Genomic DNA, 24386 nt, shown 5'->3' on the forward strand with positions numbered 1-24386 from the left:
ATTAGACTATAAATGTTTAATGAATAAATATAAAAATATAAAAATACGAGTAAATAATAAATATAAATTTTATACGTTGTATAAAAAAATAATAAAATTGATTTAACACTTTTATTTCAATTCCTTGAATCTATTATAAATCAGTTGGAAAACTGAATTTGTTAGACGATGTTCTGGACCGTGAATTCAAGTCTGAACAATAGTGTCCCCAAACATTCAATTAAGTCGACTCTCGACATTTCCAATTAGGATTTGCATCATCACCATTAGGCATCTATTCGTAAAATATTAAATTAACTATAATAATCTTTGTATTTCATTCTTTCTGTCCACACTTTGAAGTTAGTTTTTGTGTATGCTTTTGTTTTTTTTTTGTTTTTCTCTTCTTTAAAAAATATTGTTTGACAGATCGAAAAAATGCAGGTACTTTTTTATGATTTATAATAAAACAATATTTGAAATTAGAAAATATATAAATTATGCAAATTTTTCTTCTTTTCATTTATAAAAAATGGAAAATTGTTAATTTTTATAAAAAATTATAATTAAGAAATAGGAAATATTTTATGCATAATTTTTATTTCTTATTAACAATATTGTTCAGAAACTAATTCTTTTCTTTTAGAAAAGAAACAATACATATTCTATTCTATTTTCCAATTACAAATTTTAATTAAAAATGAAATTGAAACTTTTTAAATTTTTGGAAAATAAAGAAAAAAATTTTACTCAAAACAGTGTTCTGTTACATTTATTTACGAATTTCTTTAATTGTAAAAATTATTCGAAAACATCAATAACTTTTTTTTTTAATAAATATTTAAATATTATTTTTCCGTAGGAATTAAAATTTTTGAAAACATTTAAATTTAAATCTTTTTAAATTCAATAACTTGTAAGAATATTTTTATAAAACATGAAGATAGCGATTGCTACGAGTCGAAGACTCGGAGTGATCGATATCTTCATGTTTTATAATAATTAAAGATGACCGAGTGATAAAATCATTGGTTTATATTATAAGAATTTTATTACAGTAACTTTTTCAAAATTATTTTCATTATTTTAAATCAATTATTATTTTCTACAATTTTTAATTATTTTTGAATAATTGAATTATTTTTATTATTTATAAAAATAATTGAGTCATTGCGAAGGAATTTATAAAAAAAATTAAAATAATTGAATTCCTGAGAAATGAAAATAATTTATGAAAAAATAATTAAATGTTTGCTTACTATTTTTGGGAATTTGAAATTAATTTAAAAATAATTGAACTTTGAGGAAGAATTTTGTTATTTATAAAGATAATTGAGATTTTGACGAGGATTTTTTTTTAATTTGAAAGATAATTGAATTTTATGAGAAGAAAAAAAAAGAAGAAGAAGAAAAAAAATAATTGAATTTCTGCAATTATTTGTAATTTTTCCAAAATTAAATTTTTTTAGTGTTTTCAACGAAAATTTGAATTAAAAATTTTTAAATTAATTAATTTAATTTAATTAATTTAATTTAATTTTTTAATTGCTAATTTTATACCAAAAAGTTAGTTAGAATTGTTGTTAGTTTATTTATATTTTCATAACCATGTGAATAAGAAAGAAGAAATTTTTTTTCATTATTTTAAAAACGAAGCAAATATTTCGAAAATATCTTGTAACTAATATTAAATTCTCTCTTATTTTAGATTAAATTTAACAGTTTCTACCTTCTCGGTGTAAAAATACTTCAACTATATTTATTTTTAACCCGTTTTCATGTATCAGATTTAAATTGAATTAAATTCTTTAACTAAATACATATTAATGATTATTGTCAATCGAAAGGATAAAGTTCACTGAAAATTCAAATTGCAGATAGATAAATTAAGAAAGTGGGTCATTATTTTCACGAAAATAACTATCTTTAGAATAATATAAAAAAGTAACAGGAAAAATGTGTTCAAAAAGTATTTTTCATTTTTTTCCTCAAGAAAAGTGAATATAACTCACGCTCTCAAATCGACACTTCTCTCATGGCACACTTCTTTCTAACATTTACATTTTTCATTTCTTCGAATCAAAGTCAAATCACTTTACATATTTTCTTTTTTACTTATATTCACGTTGAGAAAAAGATGAAAATTCAAAGTGAAAAGTTTACTTAGACTTTGTATTTTTCTTCCTCACTTTCCTTTCAATCACAAAAAAAAAATGATAGAACAAATTTTTTGAATTTAACTTTTAGTTGAAAAAATTAAAATTAATAAACTTTGGAAACTTGATAAATTACCTGTATTTATGATAAAATTGCTTTCTAGACAATTTAAAAAATTTCATGTCAACTTAAAAAGAAGAAAAGTATAGATTTAAAAAAAATCTTCTAGAATTTTTATTTTAAAATTGTAGTAAGTTTTTTTTTAAATAATAAAAGTAGTAAATATATAATATTAAATTAAAAATAATTTTGAACATTTTACAAATATACGTTTCTTATAATAGGCTTTGAAGATTGTATGCTATCATTTTGTTCCATAGAATGGTGAATCTGAAAGGAGCTTTGCTTTACGTTAAGGAAATAGGTTTCCTCGTTCATTGCTACGATAATGACAATATTCCTCCTATTTCTCAAATTTCAATCTCGACATTAATATTTCATAAGTCTGTTGAAATTACCTAAAAAAGGAAAATTGTAAATTTATACTCCTGGAAATTTGACAATTTTTCTAATTTTAAGATTGAAATTTCAAAATTTTCATTTCAAATTTTTAATTTTTAATTTTAATTTTTAATTTCAAATTTTTAAGAAAAAAAAATACTTTATCACTTTATAGCATAATGTAACTACAATATAATTAAAATATAATGATGCTAACCTAAAAATACTAAATTCCATTTTTTTTACTTCTTTAACAAAAAAATATAACCAAACAAAATTTTTGAAAAAATTTTAAATTCTGACTGATGATTTAAATTGAATGAAAACAGGACGCAAAAATTGTAGACAAAATAGCCGCGCAAGCAAAGACATTTACCAATTTTTAACGCACTTCTAGACCATGCAATTTGAATAGAATTTTATGGCAAATAAAATGAACTGTAAAGTGGAGTATTAACATTCTCTATATTGGCAATTCAATTGGGAAATAGATTGGAATTTTTTTTCTTTTTTGGTTTTCAGCAATAAATTTCTCTTTTTAAAAAGAGATTCTTAAAAGTTAAACTTAAGTTAAAATTATATGCTGATTGAACTGAATGTGTCTTGTACTACTGAAAGTAATATAAATCAAATTTTTACTCAGTCTGACAAAAATTGACTATTACTACTGAAATTGGTGTAAAATTTCTCTTAACGATTTCCTTAATCATAATTGACTTATACACTACTGCAAAGCAGACGTTTTAGAATTAATGAAAATAATGTCTGACTTAAATTGACATATACTACTGAATAGATATTTATATAGAAAGGTTTCAAGCTTTGTCTGACTATAATTGACTTACACTACTCAAAAACAGACATTTTTGAATTTATGAAATTAATGTCTGACTTAAATTGACATATACTACTGAAAATATATATTTATATATTTTATATATAAATAATAATAAATATTGATTTTTTTCTATATAATATTAAATAATTTTTAAAACAATAAGTATTTCAAAATATTGTTAAAAAATTTTTAAAACAATTTCATTTTAAAACGTGTACGAAATTTGCAACAAAAAGTTATTAAATAAGTTTAAAAACAATAAAAATTTTGGGTATTTGAAAAAAAATTCTTAATTGGATAGGAAAAAAAGAAATCGCGAATGCAGAAAAATAGGAGAAAGAAATAATATAAAGTAGATTAAATCACGTAATGTGAAAAGCTGTTCTACATAAGAGGTTGCGATGTATCTTCCTCGTTATTACAGTGCCTTAGGGATAAACAACTCCTCCTTATTCAAGTGTTAGAATCCTCGTTTGCCTTCTCCACCCTTCCCTTGTCTCCTGCCAAGACTATTTTTGGTCTTTCACACTCCTCGCTCTCATAGTCAGAAGTAATAGGAACAATTTTCCCTGGCGACTCAGTGAATTAATATCATCCGAAAATTATTTCATAACAACTATAAAATTTCGGGAAAAAAACAAATTTCCATAAAAATGGATTTTAATTTTCCCTGTATTCACCTCGCTGAAAAGAAATTTTTATTTTTTTTAAACAATTAACCAGAATTGATATCGAAAATATAGAACTAGTTTTAAACGATTTGTCTGACTATAAATTATCCTTACTACTTAGTTTTAAATTATTCGGGAATTAAATTCGATGTCTGACTAAAATGACTTTTACTACTGAATCTAATGAAATTAAAATTATTTTAATTTTGCCTGACTAAAATGCCTTTTACTACTGAATCTAATGAAATATAAATTATTTTAACTTTGTCTGACTAAAATAAGTTTTGCTACTTCATCCAATGGAATAGAAATTATTTTGACCTAATTTCAACGTTGTCTGACTACTAAAAGTAGTATTTTACACCTTTTTCTAATTATTTGAAAATTTTTTTTTAACAATTTGAAACAATTTATTCGACTATGAAGCAGACTTTTTCTACTGACATTGGTTTAAAAAAAATATTTCGCGCTGTCTGACTATAATCGATAATTACTACTTGAAATAAAATTATATAGAAAAATACTCTAAATGACCAGAGTTTTATTATACAATTTTTTTTTAAATTTGTCGCACTAAAATTGATGTGTACTCCTGAAAATAGACTTTACGCTAGTTTCAAACAATTTGTCTGACCAAAATTGACTCTTACTACTTAAGCTGAAATTATACGCATGTTAAATTCACTGCTTAGCCAAAAGTGACTTTTACTACCACCGGTGATGAATTACAAACTATTAAATATTCTGCCTGACTAGAATTTCCTTTTACTACTTAAAAGTATGCTTAACCTACTTATAAATACTCTGTCTGACTGAATTGGATTTCTACTACTAAAAGGATTTTACAAAAATAGTATTTTTTAATTTTCGAAATATCTGTCTGCGACCTTCATTGACAAATACTACTGAAAATACTATATAAAATGTAAATTTTGTTTGTTAAAATTTTTCATCTTTAAATTTTTAAAAATTTTAATTTTTTAGTTCTACGTCTGATTAAAACTGACTTTTACTACTTAGTTACTAAAAATATTTTCATTTTTTTCTTGACAATAATAAATAACACTATCGAGTGAAAAAGTCAGAAAATTACAATAATAATTTATAAATTTTGCTACATAAAAAAAATTATTCTTCTATTATAAATGTAAAAAATTATAAATTTACAATTAATTAAAAAGCGTCTTTGTTAAGTTTAAGTGGAAGAATTTATTTGAAGGATGGTATAAAATAAAGGTGACTGAAAAAAACTTTAATTTCAAACAGCTTTAGACTTTAGTACGTGACTTGTTTTTTGAAGGTAATCTTAAAGTAACTATTGCCCTCTTTTTTTGTTCTTGTTTTTGTTGTATTGTTTCATGGGTAAAAAAGGAGTAAACCTAATACTTAATTTTCTCAATAAAACCCAAGGGTATTAGAGTTGAAACGATGAGCCCTTTATTTCTGTTGCTTCTGCTATTTGTCATCGACCCCCACACACACGTAAAACATATCGCAAGAAACACAAAAAAATTTATACAAGTAACAAACAACTATTTTTTTGAAAAAAAAAATTCTAAACATACCAAACTTTGAAAAAATACAAAATAAAAAAAAAAAGGAAAATTACAAAGTTTACAAGAAAATTTAAATTTCTCGATTTAAAATTGTATGGAAGGGATTACAAATTTTTTCTTTTTGTCTAATTTTGATTTACGAAATAATCTCGATAAAACTGTCATGTAACCGAAAGCTCATAATTAATCATTTTCTCTCCGTCTCTCTCTCTCTCCTTCTAGGCCTTGTAATTTTCCTAATCAAGTTTTAGAAGACTCGTGTGGATTTAAGACTAGCAATTTATTCTCTAAAGTAGACCCTTCGTTAGAGCGAAATGAGCCTATAAACATAAAGTTTCGTATCATTTAGATGTCTTGGGTTTCAAATGAATGCGTACAACACATAACAATTTTCAAGTTAATTAAAAACAATGTTTACAAAATTTATGAATATAGGAAAGCACAATATTTGCGCCATTAAATATTTTTATATTCAAATTAATTATCATATTTAATATTATTCAATCATACTCTACTTATTACATATAATAAAATGTTATTAAATTTTCAAACAGTTTTTCGTTACACAATAATATAACTCGATCATAAATGGATTATAAAATATAAATGTTCCAATAAAATTTCCCAACGTTTTTTTTTTTTTTTTATTAATTATAAACAGAGAGAAAATAACTTCTTTTAGTATTAATTACATTTGATTTTTAGTTTAAAAAAAAGCATTGAAAATATAGAGTTAAATCAAAATTGAAACAAAATTTTAAAAAAATGGATACAAAATGAAAACAAAATTAATATAAAATATACAAATATTTAAAATCGAGATTTAAAGAAAAATGAAATATTTCTCTTGAAATAATATTTTCGTGAAACAAGAGTTCCATTTACTGGACGCGTACTTTCTTAAATGCATTTTACTAATTTTCTGAGTATCCATAAGAGGCCTCTAAGAGAATTTGCCCCGACAATTTTGAAACAAGGGAATGTTAATGGCTTCGTTCATGAAATTAGCAGAGATGCTGCCATCGTGATTCAAAAGTTCAGTGTCACAACAATACGTTGTGTTGTCTCGAGACACTCTCGCAACGACTCACAACTTTGTCACTGCCCTCTAGAGAGAAAAGAAACGATTTCGTGAATATTTCAAAAGTTTAATGTCCCTTACGCTTCTAAAGTTATAAAACTCATAACTAGAAAAATTTTTCTGGCCATTGTTATTTGAGAGAATTTTCTACTTCAACTTATTCTAAATGTTATAATTTTTTATTAATATTTCTACATCTGCTGAAAATTACTACTTATGCTATAAAATAATAAATTTTTGTAATGAAATATTTTTTAACAATATGTCTGACAAATAATTGATATTTACTACTTAAAAACGAGACAATTTAAACTTTTTGAAATATACATATATGTCTGACTAACATTGACATATACTACTGAAAATTTAGTTAATAGTCTCTTTAACTACTGATTCTGAAAACAGAAATATTTTTTAATACTTTGTCTGACTACAACACACTTTTACTACTTAAACTATTATTATACAAATTTTTAAAACATGTCTGACAATAAATGACAGTTACTACTAAAGGTGCAGTTATTATACAATTTCTCAAGTTATGTCTGACTATAATTGACATTTACTACTGAAAGTGCAATTATTATATTAATTTAATTTTTAAGTCCTGTTTGACTATAATTTAGCTATTACTACTCTAGCCCCATATATTTTCGAATAAAATGAAATGTCTGACTAAAAGTCGATTTTACTACTGAATCTAATAAAAAACCAATTTTTTAATACACTGTCTGACTGCAACTGATTTTCACTACTGAAAGTAGTTTTATGCAAATTTCTACCACTCTGGCTGATAGTACCTTTGTCTGACTATACTTGATACATACTACTGTTATTGCACAAGTAATTAATTTATGGCTGACAAAAATTGATTCTTACTACTTGAACTAAAATTTTACTACTTAAAGTATTGTTATACAAATTTTGAACAATGTGAATGACAAAATATTGATACGTACTGCTGAAAAAGTTATTTTTTAACAATATGTCTGCCAATAATTGATATATACTACTTAAAAAGGAGACATTCAAACTTTTTGAAACATGTGTCTGACTAACATTGACATGTACTACTGAAAGTCTAGTTAATAGTCTCTTCAACTACTGATTCTGATAACATGACAAATTTTTAATACTCTGTCTGACTACAACACACTTTTACTACTTAAAATATTACTATGAAAATATTCAACAATATGACTGACAGTAATTGATATATACTACCGAAAAACATTCATTTTTAATTTTTTAAAACTTTTGTCTGACTATAATTGATATGTACTACTAATAAAGCAGATATTATACAAATATTTAAGTATTGGCTGACTATAATTGACATTTACTACTGAACGTCCAGTTATTATATAAATTTATAAGTTCTGTCTGACTATATTTTACTCTTACTACTTATTTACTAAATATAATTGTAAATTAAATGAAATGTCCGACTAAAAGTCAATTTTACTACTGAATCTAATAAAATACCAATTTTTTAATACGCTGTCTGACTGTAACTGATTTTCACTACTGAAAGTATTATAATACAAATTTTTTACCATTATGGTAAAGTTATTAAACAATTTTTCAAGTTTTGTATGACTATAATTAACTCTTACTACTTAAGCTAAACATTATTTCTAAATAAAATTAAATGACTGACTGAAAGTTAATTTTTACTACTGAATTTAATAAAATAGAAATTTTTGGGCTTTGTGTTCGATTGTAACTCACTGGCACTGCCCAAAGTTGTTTTAGAAAAATGTTTAACAATATGTCTGACAATTGTTGACATACTACTGAAAATGCAGTCGTTTTTAACCTTTTGAAACCTCTGTCTGACACTAATTGACATATACTACTGAAAATGCAGTTATTATTGAAATCTGTAACTATTGTTTGACTACAATTTTCCTTATTACTTAAGTTTAATATAATTTCCAGTTAAGTCAAATGTATGACAAAATATCTCTTTTACTACTGAATCTTATTAAATACAAACTTTTGAGCACTCCATTTATAATAATTCTATTTAAACAATCACAAAATGAAATAACAATTCGTTTTAATACAATTCAAAGACTCTATTCTATAGAAAAATAATAAAAATAATAATAATAGTAATAATAATAATAATAATAAAAATTGTAATAATATTAGTAATAATAATAACAAAATAATTATAATATTAATATTATATTGTATTATTCACATGTTATTATATTATATACTAATAATAATCAAAACTACAAAACTAATAATTAATTAGAAAATAATTCTCAAATTTATCACGTTCCGTTTGATATATACATTTATCAGAAAATAAATGCTTATATTAATTCTAACGAGATAATTTTCAATTAATTTGAATCGCTTTAATAAATTGTTTATTTATATATGATATGGTACTATACTATACAATATATAATCTGGTACAGATCATGGTAACAATTCCTTTTGATTTCTTAATTAGCTTTGAAACCCATGAAACTCTTTTCATCCATTATGAAACATGTAATCTCCGTATAATCTCTTAAATAACATTTCAATCCTTTATAATTTGCTGGGAACATTCGTAATCCGTATTTCTTTTATAATTTTATCTCTCATTTTATGTTTAATATAAAATGCAAAAAAAAATATGAAATGAAAAGAGAATTAATTTAAAACCTGGTTTATTTTGTTAGGGAAGAAAAAAAAACGTATTTCTATTCATCGGGTCTAAAATATATATTGAATAATAAAAATCTTTGATAAAGGAAAATAAAAAATTGCCCCTTGGAATTTTTGTTCAATTCAAATATAAAGGTATAGATTTATTTAATTAATTCTAAGAAAAATTGTGAAATAGATAAATAATAAAGAAGTAATAAAGAGATAATAAATAATAAAGATTATTTTAAGGTATATAAGGTGTATATGTTTTATTTTGCTCACTAATTGCCCATTTATTGGGTTGAAATCACACATTACTCATGAGATATGTCCTCTAACATATTTATTCCACATGATGAGAGAGATGATGGAGAGAAACAGCTAGAGAGATTCTCCTTCGATTTTGTCAGAGTAATTACTTCGTCAACGAAGTTAGTTGCAATATAGTGTGTGTATATATATATTGAAAATAAACCCTCAGTCGTGTGAGTTAGATGTGCCTGGATATATATAAATTGAAGGGAATGAAGAATTGTTCAGAGTAATGTTTTGGTGGACAATTTTCTCCCTGTATATTAGAGACAAAACTAAATAGGAAACTGCACACCCTTCAACTTAGTGGTCAACAATCAACGCTTTTCATTCCCTATTATCGAGACTTATAATTAAATCAGACTTGACGAGTGACCTCGTTCCCAGATATGACCTCAGGTCACGTTCAGGAGCCAATATTTAACTCCCCGATTCTCTAACTTTCTTTCAAACACTAAGAGCTTCAATTTTTAACGTCATCAATGATTAGAAGGGACTTTTTCAAAAGTTTTCCTTTTATTTGAAACTTTGATTAATTTTAGATGAAAATTTCTGGAAATTTATTATAATAATAATATAATAATAATAATAACATTATTATTATTCTTTAATCGTATTTCTATTCTATTCTCTTAATTTTAACGAAATTAAATTTTCAAACCAGACAAATACGATTGAAATAAATACACAATTTCGAAACAAACGAAACAAAAATTATTTCGTTATTATTATTAATGAAGATCTATTATTAATTGAGATATTCAGAAGCGAAATATTAATTAGTGAGCGGGTAAAATTTTACGAAGTCAGATTAAGAGAAAGATTAAGAGAGAGCTCTAGGGGAAATTAATAATTTTTTTCCTAATGTTCTGTCTGACTATAATTAATATTTACTATTTGAGTGAAAATTACAAGCTTTGTAAATTAACAGTCTGACCTAAAGTCACTTTTACTACTGATTAAATAAATTTTGTCTGCCAGTACTCTCACTACTCAAATTATGATAATACGAACTTTTAACGATATGTCCGACAGAAAATGATCTATACTACTGAAACAGTCATTTTTAACTTTTTTAAATATCTGTCTGACTATAATTGACATTTACCACTAAAAATGCAGATATTATACAATTTCTCAAATTCTTTCTGACTATAATTTGTTCTTACTACTTATTTACTAAATATAATTGAAAATTTAATTAAATGCCTGAATAAAACTCCATTTTACTACTGAATTGAATAAAATACAAATTTTTCAAATACACCTCTCTGACTGCGACTGATTTTTACTACTGAAAGTATTATTATACAAATTTATAAGTTCTGTCTGACTATAATTTATTCGTACTACTTATTTACTAAATATAATAGAAAATGTAATGAAATGACTGACTATAATTGACATTCACTACTTAAACTAAACATAATTCTAAAATAAATGAAATATTTACCTAATAGTATTTTCAACTACTAAATCTAATAAAATAAAAAATTTTTAAATACTCTGTCTGACTGCAACACATTTTCACTAATTAAAATATTATTATGAAAATATTTTAAAATACGCCTGACAAATTGATATATACAACTGAAAAAAGGTTACTTTTAATTTTTTTTAAACCTTTTGTCTGACTATAATTGATACGTACTACTGATAAACTAGATATTCAAACTTTTTGAAATATATGTCTGACTAACATTGATATGTACTACTTAAAGTCTAGTTAATAGTGGTTTTAACTACTGAATCTAATAACATAATTTTTTTCAATAATCTGGCTGACTACAACACACTTTTACTACTTAAATTATTATTACGAAAATATTTAACAAAACACTGATTGTTATTGACATATAGTACTGAAAAAGCAATTATTTTTAATGACTGCTTTTGACTTCGAATACTGTCAGATATTGTCGATGGCTGACTATGATTGACCAATACTACTCAAAGTGTAGATCGTATACAAATTTTTAAATTCTGTCTGACTATTATTGACCTTTACCACTTCAGCTTAAAATACACGCGAATTAAATTAACCCTCTGTCAACAAAAAACAACGCCAAATCGAACGTCTGGTGGTAACTACATTGTTAACTTGAAAGTATCAAACTGCAATGAATTGATACCAAAAATGTGGATAGAATAAAAAATTGACCCAAATTTTTGGCAGCAATTTAGTATCAATTTGATACTTTCGAGAAAACTGTGTTTGGGAATTGCAATAAAAATATAGAGTGGGGATAAAAGATAGTAAGCAGATTTTTAGATGTCTGACCAAAAAGTCGCTTTTACTACTAATTTTCCCTCTAGTTATCTTTGAAATATTTTTTGTTTTTGTAATTAAATTCAATGTTATACAAATATAAGTGTATTATCACCGCAAAAAAAGCATTGCATTAGAAAATATAATAAATATAAAGAAAAAGTAAAATTTTTCTCAAAAACGAATTTTTCTGCAACAATGGCCATTGACACAGTTTCATAAGATTTCCAAAGAAAGCTCTCAAAAGCCAACTTTGGAATGATCATTTTCTTGAAAAATTGCGTTGGTCTCTGGAGAAAACTTAGCTATAGAAAGAAGCATTTTATAGTTGGCACCTTTGATATCATAAGGGGTAACATAACAAATTGCTCGCTACAATTTGCACTGCATGCTTTTTTACACAAAAAAGAAAAATTTTATCGGGAAAAAAAAATTTTTTTGATATCGTAACATTTCTTTTTTGCACAATAAAAGGAAAAATAATTTGGTAAAAAAGCAACAAAACTTAAAAAGGAGTATAGTTCGATTTTGTAAAAAAAAGAAAGTTCGAAAAAAGGTGAAGAGAAAAAGAAAGAAAAAGGAAAGAGTAAATAAAAAATAAAAACTAAATGTAAGAACTAAAAGTAAAAACTGAAAGTAAGAACTAAAAGAAGTAAAAAAAAATGGTTAAAAATTGAAATAAACTTTTAAGTCTGTCGTTATTTGAGTTACTTTGTTAAACTGTTTGTAATATAATTTGTTTCTTTAAAGTAAGAGGCAAAAATAATATACTTGACATAATTTCAGAGATTTTTCAAGAAAAGTACTTCGTGCATGATGGGAAAAGAGAGTTGTACCGTTTTATAAATTCCATTCCTCCACTTTAGTAACATTAAGTATATTGAAGACGGAAATTATTATTTATTTTCTAGGTTCTCAATCGTTCGAGAGTGGAAAATTTTTAACAATTCTTAGCAATTTTTAAACAATTTTTTCAAAATTATATTCAAAATATTATTTTTCAAATTATTTTCAAAATATTATTTTTCAAATTATTTTCAAAATATTATTTTTCAAATTATTTTCAAAATATTATTTTTCAAATTATTTTCAAAATATTATTTTTCAAATTATTTTTAAAATATTATTTTTCAAATAATTTGAAAAATATTGCTTTTAAAATTATTTTTAAAATATTATTTTTCAAATAATTTGAAAAATATTGCTTTTAAAATTATTTTTAAAATATTGCTTTTAAAATTATTTTCAAAGCATTACTTTTAAAATGAATAAGAGTAAAAATATTTATTGTTTAATGTGAAATATTTTGACCCGAATAAAACTACAATAATAATAAAATGTAAGAAAATGGATTTACAAGTTTTGATGGATCATTCCTTTATATATCGAACATCAACTTTTACAAGACAGAAACTAGAGCAGACAATCATTTTTATTCTGCTCTCACAATTTATTTAAATAAAATTTTTTTTTAAATTAAAAAATAAAACTTCCTTTATTTTATAATTGTTGGGGAATTTTTTTTAACCCACGTATTTGACGTTTAGGAGAAGTTAATTAAGATTTACCTTCACTGTACATGACGTTGACTTGTTTTCTGTATCGAAAAAAGTAAGTGAAAAATTTCTTTATTAAAGAACACTTGTGATAAGTGGGAGAAAGTTGCTTGGTTTATAAATCCTCGGGAGTTTGTAATAAAGGAAATGGCTAAAAAAAGGAAAGAAAAAGAAGAAGAAGAAGAAGAAGAAGAAGAAGAGAGTCAAAATGAGTCTACTTTTAAGATAGCCTGACATTGCTCTCCAAGGATTTTACCCGACGAATTTTTGTGATTTATATATTTGTATATTATTAGTTTTTGATGTGAAAAAGGAAGAAAAAATTGTTTTGAAAAATAATTGAGAAAAATTGTGAAAAATCGTAAAAAATTTAATTATAAGAGAAGAATAAACACTTCGGGGAAAATAATCTACTTTCGAAATATTTTCGAATCAGATCTGATTCGAGATTCGTCTAGAGAATGACTTTTGATTCTAAAATTGTTTTTCAATCAAAAAACAGTAGAATTGATTCATTTTTTAATCGAATGGTTTTTAAAAAAAGAAAATTCTTATCAATTTTCTCAAGATTGTTATGAAATTTAATTTTCACAGTTTGATTTGCACCATCCAATCTGGTCCAATTAATCTTCTAAATGAACTTCATCCCTTGATACCTGAACCCTAGGAACTTGGAAGCAAGTCTCCATCTCTCGTTCTGCTTTTACTTTGTCCCTCCTCTCATCTCTCTCTTTGCTGATAGTTTAGAAACCACGTCTGTTCTTCATTTCTCGACTTTTCTCTGACCACTTACAATCACGTCCTTCCAGATAGATTGGTGAAAGTCAAAGTTGAACTTTTACGACTCGAGACTAAAATGAGCACGAAATCGGAAAAGTTTAAAGATGAATGTTGTTCGTCTGCTCCTCCACTCGTCGCAATAAAGAGATTTTCTTGATCAATGACTTGTCTCAATTTCATTACAACTTTACACTCAATTTCAAATCAACAATTTTCTCCGTTAGATTTAAAATTTAAGACACAAAAAAAAGTGGAAAGATTTAAATCTTTCTTTTTTGTGTTTTACATTTTAAGACAAATGACAAGAGCAAATTATTTAAAAGACAAAAGCAAATTATTTTTTAGTATTATAGTCTGACTGTTCTTGACTTTTACTACTAAAACTGCAGTTATACAAATTTATAGGTTATGTCTGACTATAATTTACTCATACTACTTATTTACTAAATATAATTGGAATTTTAATTAAATGTCTGACATAAACTCGATTTTACTACTGAATCTGATAAAATACAAACTATTGGCAACCTTGTCTGATTGTTACAGACTTTAACTACTTAAAATACTATTGTACACATTTTTAACAGTAGACTATGATTGACCAACACTACTGAAAGTGCAGATCGTAAACAAAATTTTAAATTCCCTCTGTCAGTGAAAATTTGATATTATATTATTTTTTACTGACAGAAGACGTCAATTGACCTTAAAATATTTTTTTACATTCTGCGTTGGCCTTTTCTTCCCAAAGGAAATGAGAGAAATGGAGATAACCTCTCATGAGTTGAATCGGTTTATCGACAGACGAGTTCCAGTGGTGTGTGCTGGACAATTAATCGATAGTGCGCATCATTGTACTTCGACATGAAACCTCCAGTTTGACATATCTTGATGGTAGTATGAAAACATTAGGACACTACTGGATAGCAGATGCTGGGTCACTTATCTAATTACTGACCGTACTTAAAGGTGCCGAACTCAGGAGATCGTAAAGCAGAGCGCAATACACGAACTATCATCCATTATATCTAATTTATTCAGAGAGTTGACTATCAAACTGACCGAATCGTCCTTTAGCGAATCCTAAAGTCCCTTCTATTGGTCTTGAGATTTTCCAGATTTAAGGATAAGACCTAGATTTAAGGTGGATATTTATATTACTGTCCTAGGGTCCTAGGGTGGGAACAATCTTCGGCTAAAGAGCTTTAAGGAAGCAGGGGTCTAAATTGTCAACGATTAGAATGAATTACGATTTTTGGAGAACGTGGTGTTATAAAAAAAAGTCTATCCATGATGACAGTACAGTATGTCATTGATATGTACTAATGAAAATAAAATTTATTCACTAGTTTTAAAGATCTGTCTGTCTGCCTATAATTTACTTGTACTTCTGAAATAACTTGTATAAAAATTTTTAAGATTTGTCCGACTACAACTGACAATCACTACTGAAAGTCGTTTTATATTATGTTTACATTCTGTCTGACTATAATTTACTCTCACTACTTATTTACTAAACATCTGAAAATTAAATTAAATGTCTGACTAACTTTTTTCTTTTACATTCTGTCTGATTATAATTTACTCTCACTACTTATTTACTAAACATTTGCAAATAACGGACTAAAATTGACTCTTACTACTTATACTAAACAAAATATTGATACGTACTACTAAAAAAACAGTCATTTTTATTTAAAAATTATTTTTTATTTTTATTAATATTTATTATTTACTACTGACATTGCAATTAATATACAAATTTTTAAGTTATGTACGACTACACCTCACTTTTACTAGTTAAATTATTACTACTTATGCTAAAAATTACTACTTCTTCTAAAATAATAAGTTATTTTTTAACAATATGTCTGACAATAATGGCTATATACTACTTACAAACGAGACATTTAAACTTTTTGAAACATGTGTCTGACTAACATTGACATGTACTACTTAAAGTCTAGTTAATAAACTCTTTAACTACTGATTCTGATAACATAAAAAATTTTTAATACTCTGTCTGACTACAACACACTTTTACTACTTAAAATATTATTATGAAAATATTCAACAATGTGACTGACAGTAATTGATATATACTACCGAAAAACATTCATTTTTAATTTTTTAAAACTTTTGTCTGACTATAAGTGATATGTACTACTAATAAAGCAGATATTATACAAATATTTAAGTATCGGCTGGCTATAATTGACAATTACTACTAAAAGTGCAGTTATTATATAAATTTGTAAGTTCTGTCTGACTATATTTTACTCTTACTACTTATTTACTAAATATAATTGCAAATTAAATGAAATGTCTGACTAAAAGTCGATTTTACTACTGCATCTAATAAAATACCAATTTTTTACTTCTCTGTCTGATTGCAACTGATTTTCACTACTGAAAGTATTATAATACAAATTTTTTACCATTATGGTAAAGTTATTAAACAATTTTTCAAGATTTGTATGACTATAATTAACTCTTACTACTTAAGCTAAACATTATTTCTAAATAAAATTAAATGTCTGACTAAAAGTTCATTTTTACTACTGAATTTAAAAAAATACAAATTTTTAGGCTTTGTGTTCGATTGTAACTCACTGGCACTGCCCAAAGTAGCTTTAGAAAAATGTTTAACAATATGTCTGCCAATTGTTGACATACTAGTGAAAATGCCAGTCAAGTTTAACTTTTTGAAATATCTGTCTGACGCTAATTGACATATACTACTGAAAGTGCAGTTATATTATACAAAATTGTACGTTCTGTCTGACAATAATTTACTCTTTCTACTTATTTACTAAATACAATTGGGAATTAAATAAAAATTGTGATGAATACTCATTAACTACTGAATCTAATTAAATACAAAGTATGGAACACTCTATTTACCATAATTTTGTTGAAGCAAATACGAAAAGAAAAAATCAATCGACGTAATATACTAGTGAAAGTTCAGTTATTAAGCAAATTTTATTAAAAAAAAAAAAAAATTTTAATTTTTTTATTAAATTAAAAATAATTACATAAAACAAAGTAAAATAAAATTATAGTTATAATTAATATTAAATAGATTGTCTGACTATAATTGACTTGTACTACTTAAATTGATCATATTTACGTAAACTAAACATACTCGAACTAAGCATATTAAAATTTTTGACCTGTCTGACTATAATTTACTTTTACTACTTAAGCTAAATTTAATTTGCTACTGAAATGAAATGTCTGACTAAAAATCGCTTTTACTACTGAATCTAAGAAAATACAAACTTTCTTTTCACAATTATTACTTCTTAAGAAAAGAATAGTTATACAGCCAAACTTTCATAAACATTTTTTTTTTCAATCTTCAATGAACTTTTGCTGTAAATTTCGAATGCGGGAATTTTAGTAACTACAGAATGTTCCATTAAATTTGCAACTAGATTTTTAGGTACTACGAAGGTTGGATCAAATTTCGACATTTAGGAAATTTTCATCGCTTTGTTTGAGCAGTGATCCTCTCAGTAATCATAAAAAATACTATAAACTACTGCATCTTTATGCTTGACTTGTAAATATTAAATTATAAACGGTGCACGCACTTTCCAGGAGCATGAAATTAATTGCTGAAAATTATTCTCTATTTCTGGCTGACAAATTTGCACTCTCTAAATTTAAAATAGTAAAAATGTTTACTAATTTGAATTAGTGACTGACTTTTTGCTTCTGAATTAGTAAAGTTTACTAATAACTAGTAATTTCTACTAATTTACTTTTTGCTATTGAATTAGTCATTTTTACTAATAAATTAGAAGAAATTACTATATTTATTTGTAAATTTTACTAATTCAAAAGCAAAAAGTCAGTCACTAATTCAAATTAGTAAACATTTTTACTAATGTAAATTTAGAGAGTATTTTTTTTATATCATATTCGCTACATTAAAGCATTTTTGACCGCAAGCCTGTAAAAAATCGAACAGAAAATGATGTACAACTGCATGAGAAAGCTATAAATGTTTCACTGAGAAAACGATTTATTTGATTCAAATATATTTTGTTTAAATCAAACTTAAAATACCTTTGCTATACAGTGAAACATATTTAAGTTTAATTCATACATATTTTTTGGTTTATTTAAAGAAATAATATATTTAATTCAATTATAAGTTATTGTTGATTTTAAATTATTTATAATCAACTTTTAAGTTTGAATCAAACATAATTTTTTGTTTAAATCAAAACAGAAAATATGTTTAAATTAAAGATAATTATATCTTTAATTAACAAAATTAATTAAGAAAATAATATTTTTGTATCAAAGCAGTAGATATTTTCTATATATTGAAATTAAGCTTACAAACTAATTTCAATTAAAAATTAAAAAATTAAATTAATAATTAAAATTGAAAATTTCAATTAAAATCACTTAATTTAAGAAGATGTGAATTGGTGTTGACCAGAATAATATTAGTTTGTCTTTGGTGTAATAAATGTGTTTTTTCTTTCTTGGTAGTCTAAAATTTATTTTTTCTATTTGAATGAAGTATAATGTTTTCTCAGTGAATTAGATTAGAGAAATTTTCCAATCATTTGATAATTTTCAAAAGAAAGAAGCAAATTTTGAATTTGCTTGTTCATGTCCGTTTTCCGAGCAGACATGTCGGTGTTTTTCTTCCGACTGCACAACCTTCGCCGTCAGGCGGAGGAGGATCGAAAGAAAAAACAAAAACGAGGAGGTCAGTGTGGTCAACGAGGGACCAATTGCGGGGACCAACCCCAACCCACTGCTGGGTCAATGCAGTATTCCAATAGGGTACATCGGGGCCCAAGTAAACTTTTCGAAAGAGCTCCTCTTCAGCCAAGCGATTCCCTTGACGAAATTGCTTTTCAAATTCCTAGGTAAGTTCTCCTATCATCACTATGCATGTATTTGCATTATCTTCTTTTTCTTCTTCTTTTTCTTCTTCTTCTTTCGAAAATAATTTAATTTTCCTTGTCTATAGTTACAATTATTTTTCTTTAACTTTTCTGTCCGGATACTTTATTATTTTACTATTTCACATGTTCTGATAATAAATTTCACCTTTGCTGCATTGTTTTCAGTATTTATCCTTCTTTTCTTTCTATTCAAGAATTTTTATTTTCTCTCCATCCTTTTTCATCTCCTCTCTTTCTATAAAGAATTTTTCAACATCACGTTATATATTTTTCGATCAATATTTCGATATCACATAAAATTTCTTTCTACCACTGGAATCTTGTTTTGATATACGAATCCATGGAAAGGGTGAAGTAAAAAGGGGTGAAAAAAAGTATTAACGCTTTTATCTGTAATACCATGTTTTTTAATATAGAAATGACAAATTAAAGAAGTGAGATTCTTTTCTGGAAAAAATTCTTTTTTTATTTTAAATTTTTTTCTAAGTATTTTAATTTAAGTTTTTTAAAGTATTTTTTTAATTTTTCTATGTAAAATTTATCCTGATTCAAAAACTTCTTGAAATATGCACTTGACTGACTCTTTTCTCTGACTTCTTCTGACTTTTTTTTTTAATTTTCTTCCCCCAGGATCGATTTACATTAAGAAAATTTTATTTTAATTTGTAATTCTAGAGAGTGGGGAGAGGTAATTTTTCTTCATTTTAAAACTATGAATAAATAAATTGCGCAAAGAGGAATATAATAAAGCGTACAATATTTTATTCTGTCTGTCTCGAAGTATAAAAGTTTAGAGTTAAAAATGTCTTTGCTGTATGTTTCAGAGAGGTCATGAGAAAGCAGGTGAAGGGTCACTGTTTAGGAATATCTATAAGTTTTCTCATCCTTCTTGCATAGAAAAAAAATTTCAAGATAAAATAAATAAAAAAAATTGGTGGTAAAGACATGAAAGAAATATTGGAATACTATTCAAATTTTTTGGAGTGGAATTCATTGTATCTATTATAGAAAAAATTGACAAGTATATTCGATCAAACTATTTTATTTATTCACCAGTCAAACAGAATTTTAGAAAAAAATTTTTAAAAATTCTTAATTTTTATTTAACTTAATTAAACTATTAATAATTTAATGTAACTATTGAGGGTATTTTTTGGAATAATAGAATTCTATGGAACTAATTTTAATTTAATTTTAATTTCTCTCTTTGGGATTTAAATTTTAAAAGTTTGGGATTCTAAGCAGAAGAAGATTTTGTCGGTTTTTTCTGTAAGTCGTGGTTTATAAGTAATTCAAGACTATTTTACGGTCAAGGTTAGAATGATTTAATATTCGAAAGTGCGGTTTATAGGAAGATTCTTGCTTCTTGCACCAGCACTAAGTAGTGTCGATGAAAAAATGTCATTAATTAGTCGACGCTCTGCTGAATAATTCATGCCACGTCTATATGGGTATGATCATTTTGAATGTGCAAATCATACTTAAAATACTTTTTTCAATGTTAGATAGAAACTTTATCCAACTTCCGTGAATAGAAATCATTTTTAACTAAAAACTAAAAAATTTACTTCGAATTCTAAAATATATTAAATAATATGTCTCTCAGGGTTGTTAAAAAAATTTACTTTTTTTCCCCGATTTCCAGAAAAAATTTTCACTTTTTTCCTGACACTAAAGAATATTCTGATTTACTCTAAAAATTATTAAATACGCAAAAAAATGTTCTAATTAATTTATTTGCGAATTTCGTAAATTGTGAAATTTTATATTAATAATCGTTGCATTCCGATAATCTTTTCCAATCTGTTTCAATCTCTTCGTAGTTAAAAGTTAGTTGTCGTTTAATTTTTTGTTTTCTAACATTTTTAATCATTTTTCTTTTTAAATATTTTCAATTTTAAAATTAACGTATTGAAAATCATTGAATTCTTGCAAAGATCTTTATTAAAAAATTTGAGAATAATTAAATTTCTTCGAAGAAATTTATTATTTATGAAAATAATTGAATTCTTGCGAAGAATTTTATTATAATTTTTGAAAATCTTAATTAAATTCTTTTCGAGAATTTCATCTTTCATAATTTTAATTAAAAATTTTAAAAGAAATTGAATTTTATGAAAAATTTCTTTTAAGCTTTTAAAATAATCGTGTTTTCAAATAATTTAAATTAAACATTTAATTATTGAATTTTATTATTTTTAAATTTTTATTTAAAATTTTTATTTTTATTTCAAAATTTTTAAAAATTTTAGAAAATAATTAAATTATTCTTGGAATTTTATTACAATCTTATAAAATAATTTAATTCATCAAAAAAATTGTATTAAAATATAATAAAATAATTAAATTTAAAAATATATAAAATAATTGAATTTTTAGAAACATTTTACTATTAATTTTAAAAATTTAATCATTTATTAAAATTTTAGAAAATAATTGAATTTTTGCAAAAAATTTTACTACACATTTTAAAAAATTGAATTATTCATTAAAATTTTAGAAAACAATTGAATTTTTTTGAAAAATATTATTAAAATTGTATTAAAAATTATTGAATTCACATAATGAGTTTTGTCATTTATAAAAAATAATTCAATTCTTGCGAAGAATTTTCTTAAAAATTTTATAAAGATTTAAGAAAAAAAATAGAATTTTTACTGTTTAAAAAAAATAATTGAATTGTTTCGAAGGATTTATGAGAAATTTAGAAAATATAATTGAATTCTTTTATGAAATTTTTTTTTTTAATTGTATTAAAAATAATTTAATTTTTGCAACGATTTTACTATTCATAAAGATAATTTAATTATTTCGTGAAATTTTATTAAATATTTTCAAAAAATTTTTAGAAAATAATTAAATTCTTTATAGAATTTTATTACAATTTTCTAAAATAATTTAATTCATTGAAGAAATTGTATTAAAATACAGAGAATAATTGAATTTTTGCAACGATTTTAATATTTAAAAAAAATAATTGAATTGTTTCGAAGGATTTATGAAAATTTTAGAAAATGATTGAAATTTTGTTAAAAATTTTCAAAAAAATTCAATTCATTTATGAAATGTTTTCAAAATTGTATTTAAAATAATTGAATTTTTGAAAAGAAGTTTACTATTTACAAAAATAATTGAATTCTTCTGAAGAATGTTATTATTTATAAAAATAATTAAATTATTGTCAGAAATAGAAAAAGTTGAAGGTTTTGTGTTAAAATTATATGTGGCATAATTCTAATTCATAATTATTTTTATGAGACAAACAAAAAGACACAAAAATTCAGAATTTTCTAATAAATTCAGAAAATTTAATTTTTTCCAGTGCTTTTAATAAAAATCCCTGACTTTTCCCTAATTTTCCTGATCAATTCGACTTTCCCTGACTTTCCCCTGAATTTCCTGACTTCCCCGACAACAGAGAAAAAAATTCTTCTTTGGTTAATGAAAAGAAAAGGTCGAAGCGTATTTAATTCCCGAATATTATGACATAACAGTTTCGATATACGCAGTTATTTTTTATTTGATAAAAAAATATTCCGCTCCATAATAAAAAAGTTTTTGGCAGTGGGCCAACAATGATCTTTATTTTCACCACTCTGGTCTCTATGTACCTTTGTAAAGTGTATAATATGTAGTTAAAATTCGTATAAGTTCAACTGCAGCATGCCGCATTGAAAGTGCACCGGTAGAACCAAAATAAAATAAAAAAAAGAAATATATCTCTTCCATTTTATAACTCTTTATCTGCTCTATACCCTACTAAATAAAATAAGCTTAAGGATATCAAAGAAATTTTTAAATTAAGATTCCCTGCGATAGTGCGATATCAGCAAACCTACTAAAGTTTACCACTACACCTATAGTGTGATAAGTTCACATTTATCATTTAAATCTACTACATTATCAAACAAAAACTAAAAACTATATACCCTGAAGCATATATTTTGTCCCCAAATTATCCGAATTTATACCTATAAAATTTTTTATCTTTTATTTTTTATCTCAATTTGAAACAAAAATATTCTCACTTATTTTTTTTTCTTTTCATTTTATTGCTTCTTGATAGAAGCATTACTTTTTATAGAATTTCTGCGAAAAATTCTGATTCAATAAAATTTCCATTTAATTCATTTTAAAAAAAGCTTAAACCATTGTAAGAATGATTAATATTTTAAAAGTGCTTAAGTAGACAGGAAGCTGGAGTGTAACAGAAGCTGACAGATTTATCTGTTAAAGTACTAAAATAGAATATTTCACTGCAACTCAATGTAAATATTTTACTAAAGAAAAAAATTTTATCTCTACCTTGAGTTTTTTTATTTTATTTTTAAGTTATTTAGGTTAATTTCTTTACTTCTTTAATGAGAATTTAATTCTTTTAAGTCTATTAATGAAGAACTATTTTTTACTTCACGCCAACTTCATTGTTAAAAAAAAAAAAATTGTTTGAAGAAACGTTTTCCCATTTCAAAAAAAAATAACGATTTTTTTCACCCATTATTGGAGGCTTAAATATCGAAACGATAGTTTGAGATGAAAAAAAAAGTTTAGGGTAGAGAGAGAGAGAGAGAGTTAGTTGCAAGGTTTAGCCTAAATTCTCGAGTATTAACGGTAATCAAAAGTAATGGGAATTCACTCAGACCTATTTCGTAGTAAGATTGTCATTTGTTTTCGTTTACTGGGGGAGAAGAAAGAAGTTTACGGATTTTGTGGGATAAGTGTGAAAGTGAAATGGCATTTCCTTGCTCGTTTGGATAATACCCTGTGTATTGAAACATTACTCTTCGTCCTACCGACTTTTATTTACGTACTTTATCGTCCATTGAATAGTAAGTTCTTAAATTTATTCCCTCTCATTAAGACTTACTTTTGCCATACGCTATAATTTAATTTTGACCAAGAGAAGAAAATTTTTTTGTTCTTTTATTCGTTTAAACAAAAAGAAAAAAAATAGAAAATAGAACGTTTATTATTCCCCGAGGAATGTTTCAGATTGTAACCATTCTTTTTTTTCAGGGAAAATGTCGTTGAATTTCGTATTATAGATAATATGACTTTTCTACATTGAAAGTCTCTTACCGTGAAATTTCCGGAAAC

At 24.8% G+C, this 24386-nt stretch overlaps 1 protein-coding gene across 16 annotated transcripts in view; it reads left to right on the top strand.

The window, feature by feature from the left end:
• Positions 1-24386, top strand: part of LOC122502075 (potassium channel subfamily T member 2) — a 234450-nt gene that overhangs the window by 78654 nt on the left and 131410 nt on the right. For 4 of the 16 annotated variants that reach the window (XM_043611939.1, XM_043611953.1, XM_043611954.1 and 1 more), the window contains exon 3: positions 19007-19250. The exons of the other annotated variants lie outside the window; for them this stretch is intronic. In XM_043611939.1, the coding sequence (XP_043467874.1) occupies positions 19009-19250 (242 nt within the window). In that variant the 5' untranslated portion in view covers positions 19007-19008. The remainder of the gene's footprint in view (positions 1-19006; positions 19251-24386) is intronic. 16 annotated transcript variants of the gene reach the window in all.

Source organism: Leptopilina heterotoma, unplaced genomic scaffold, assembly GCF_015476425.1.
Source record: "Leptopilina heterotoma isolate Lh14 unplaced genomic scaffold, ASM1547642v1 Lhet_220, whole genome shotgun sequence".
Taxonomy (NCBI): Eukaryota; Metazoa; Arthropoda; class Insecta; order Hymenoptera; family Figitidae; genus Leptopilina; species Leptopilina heterotoma.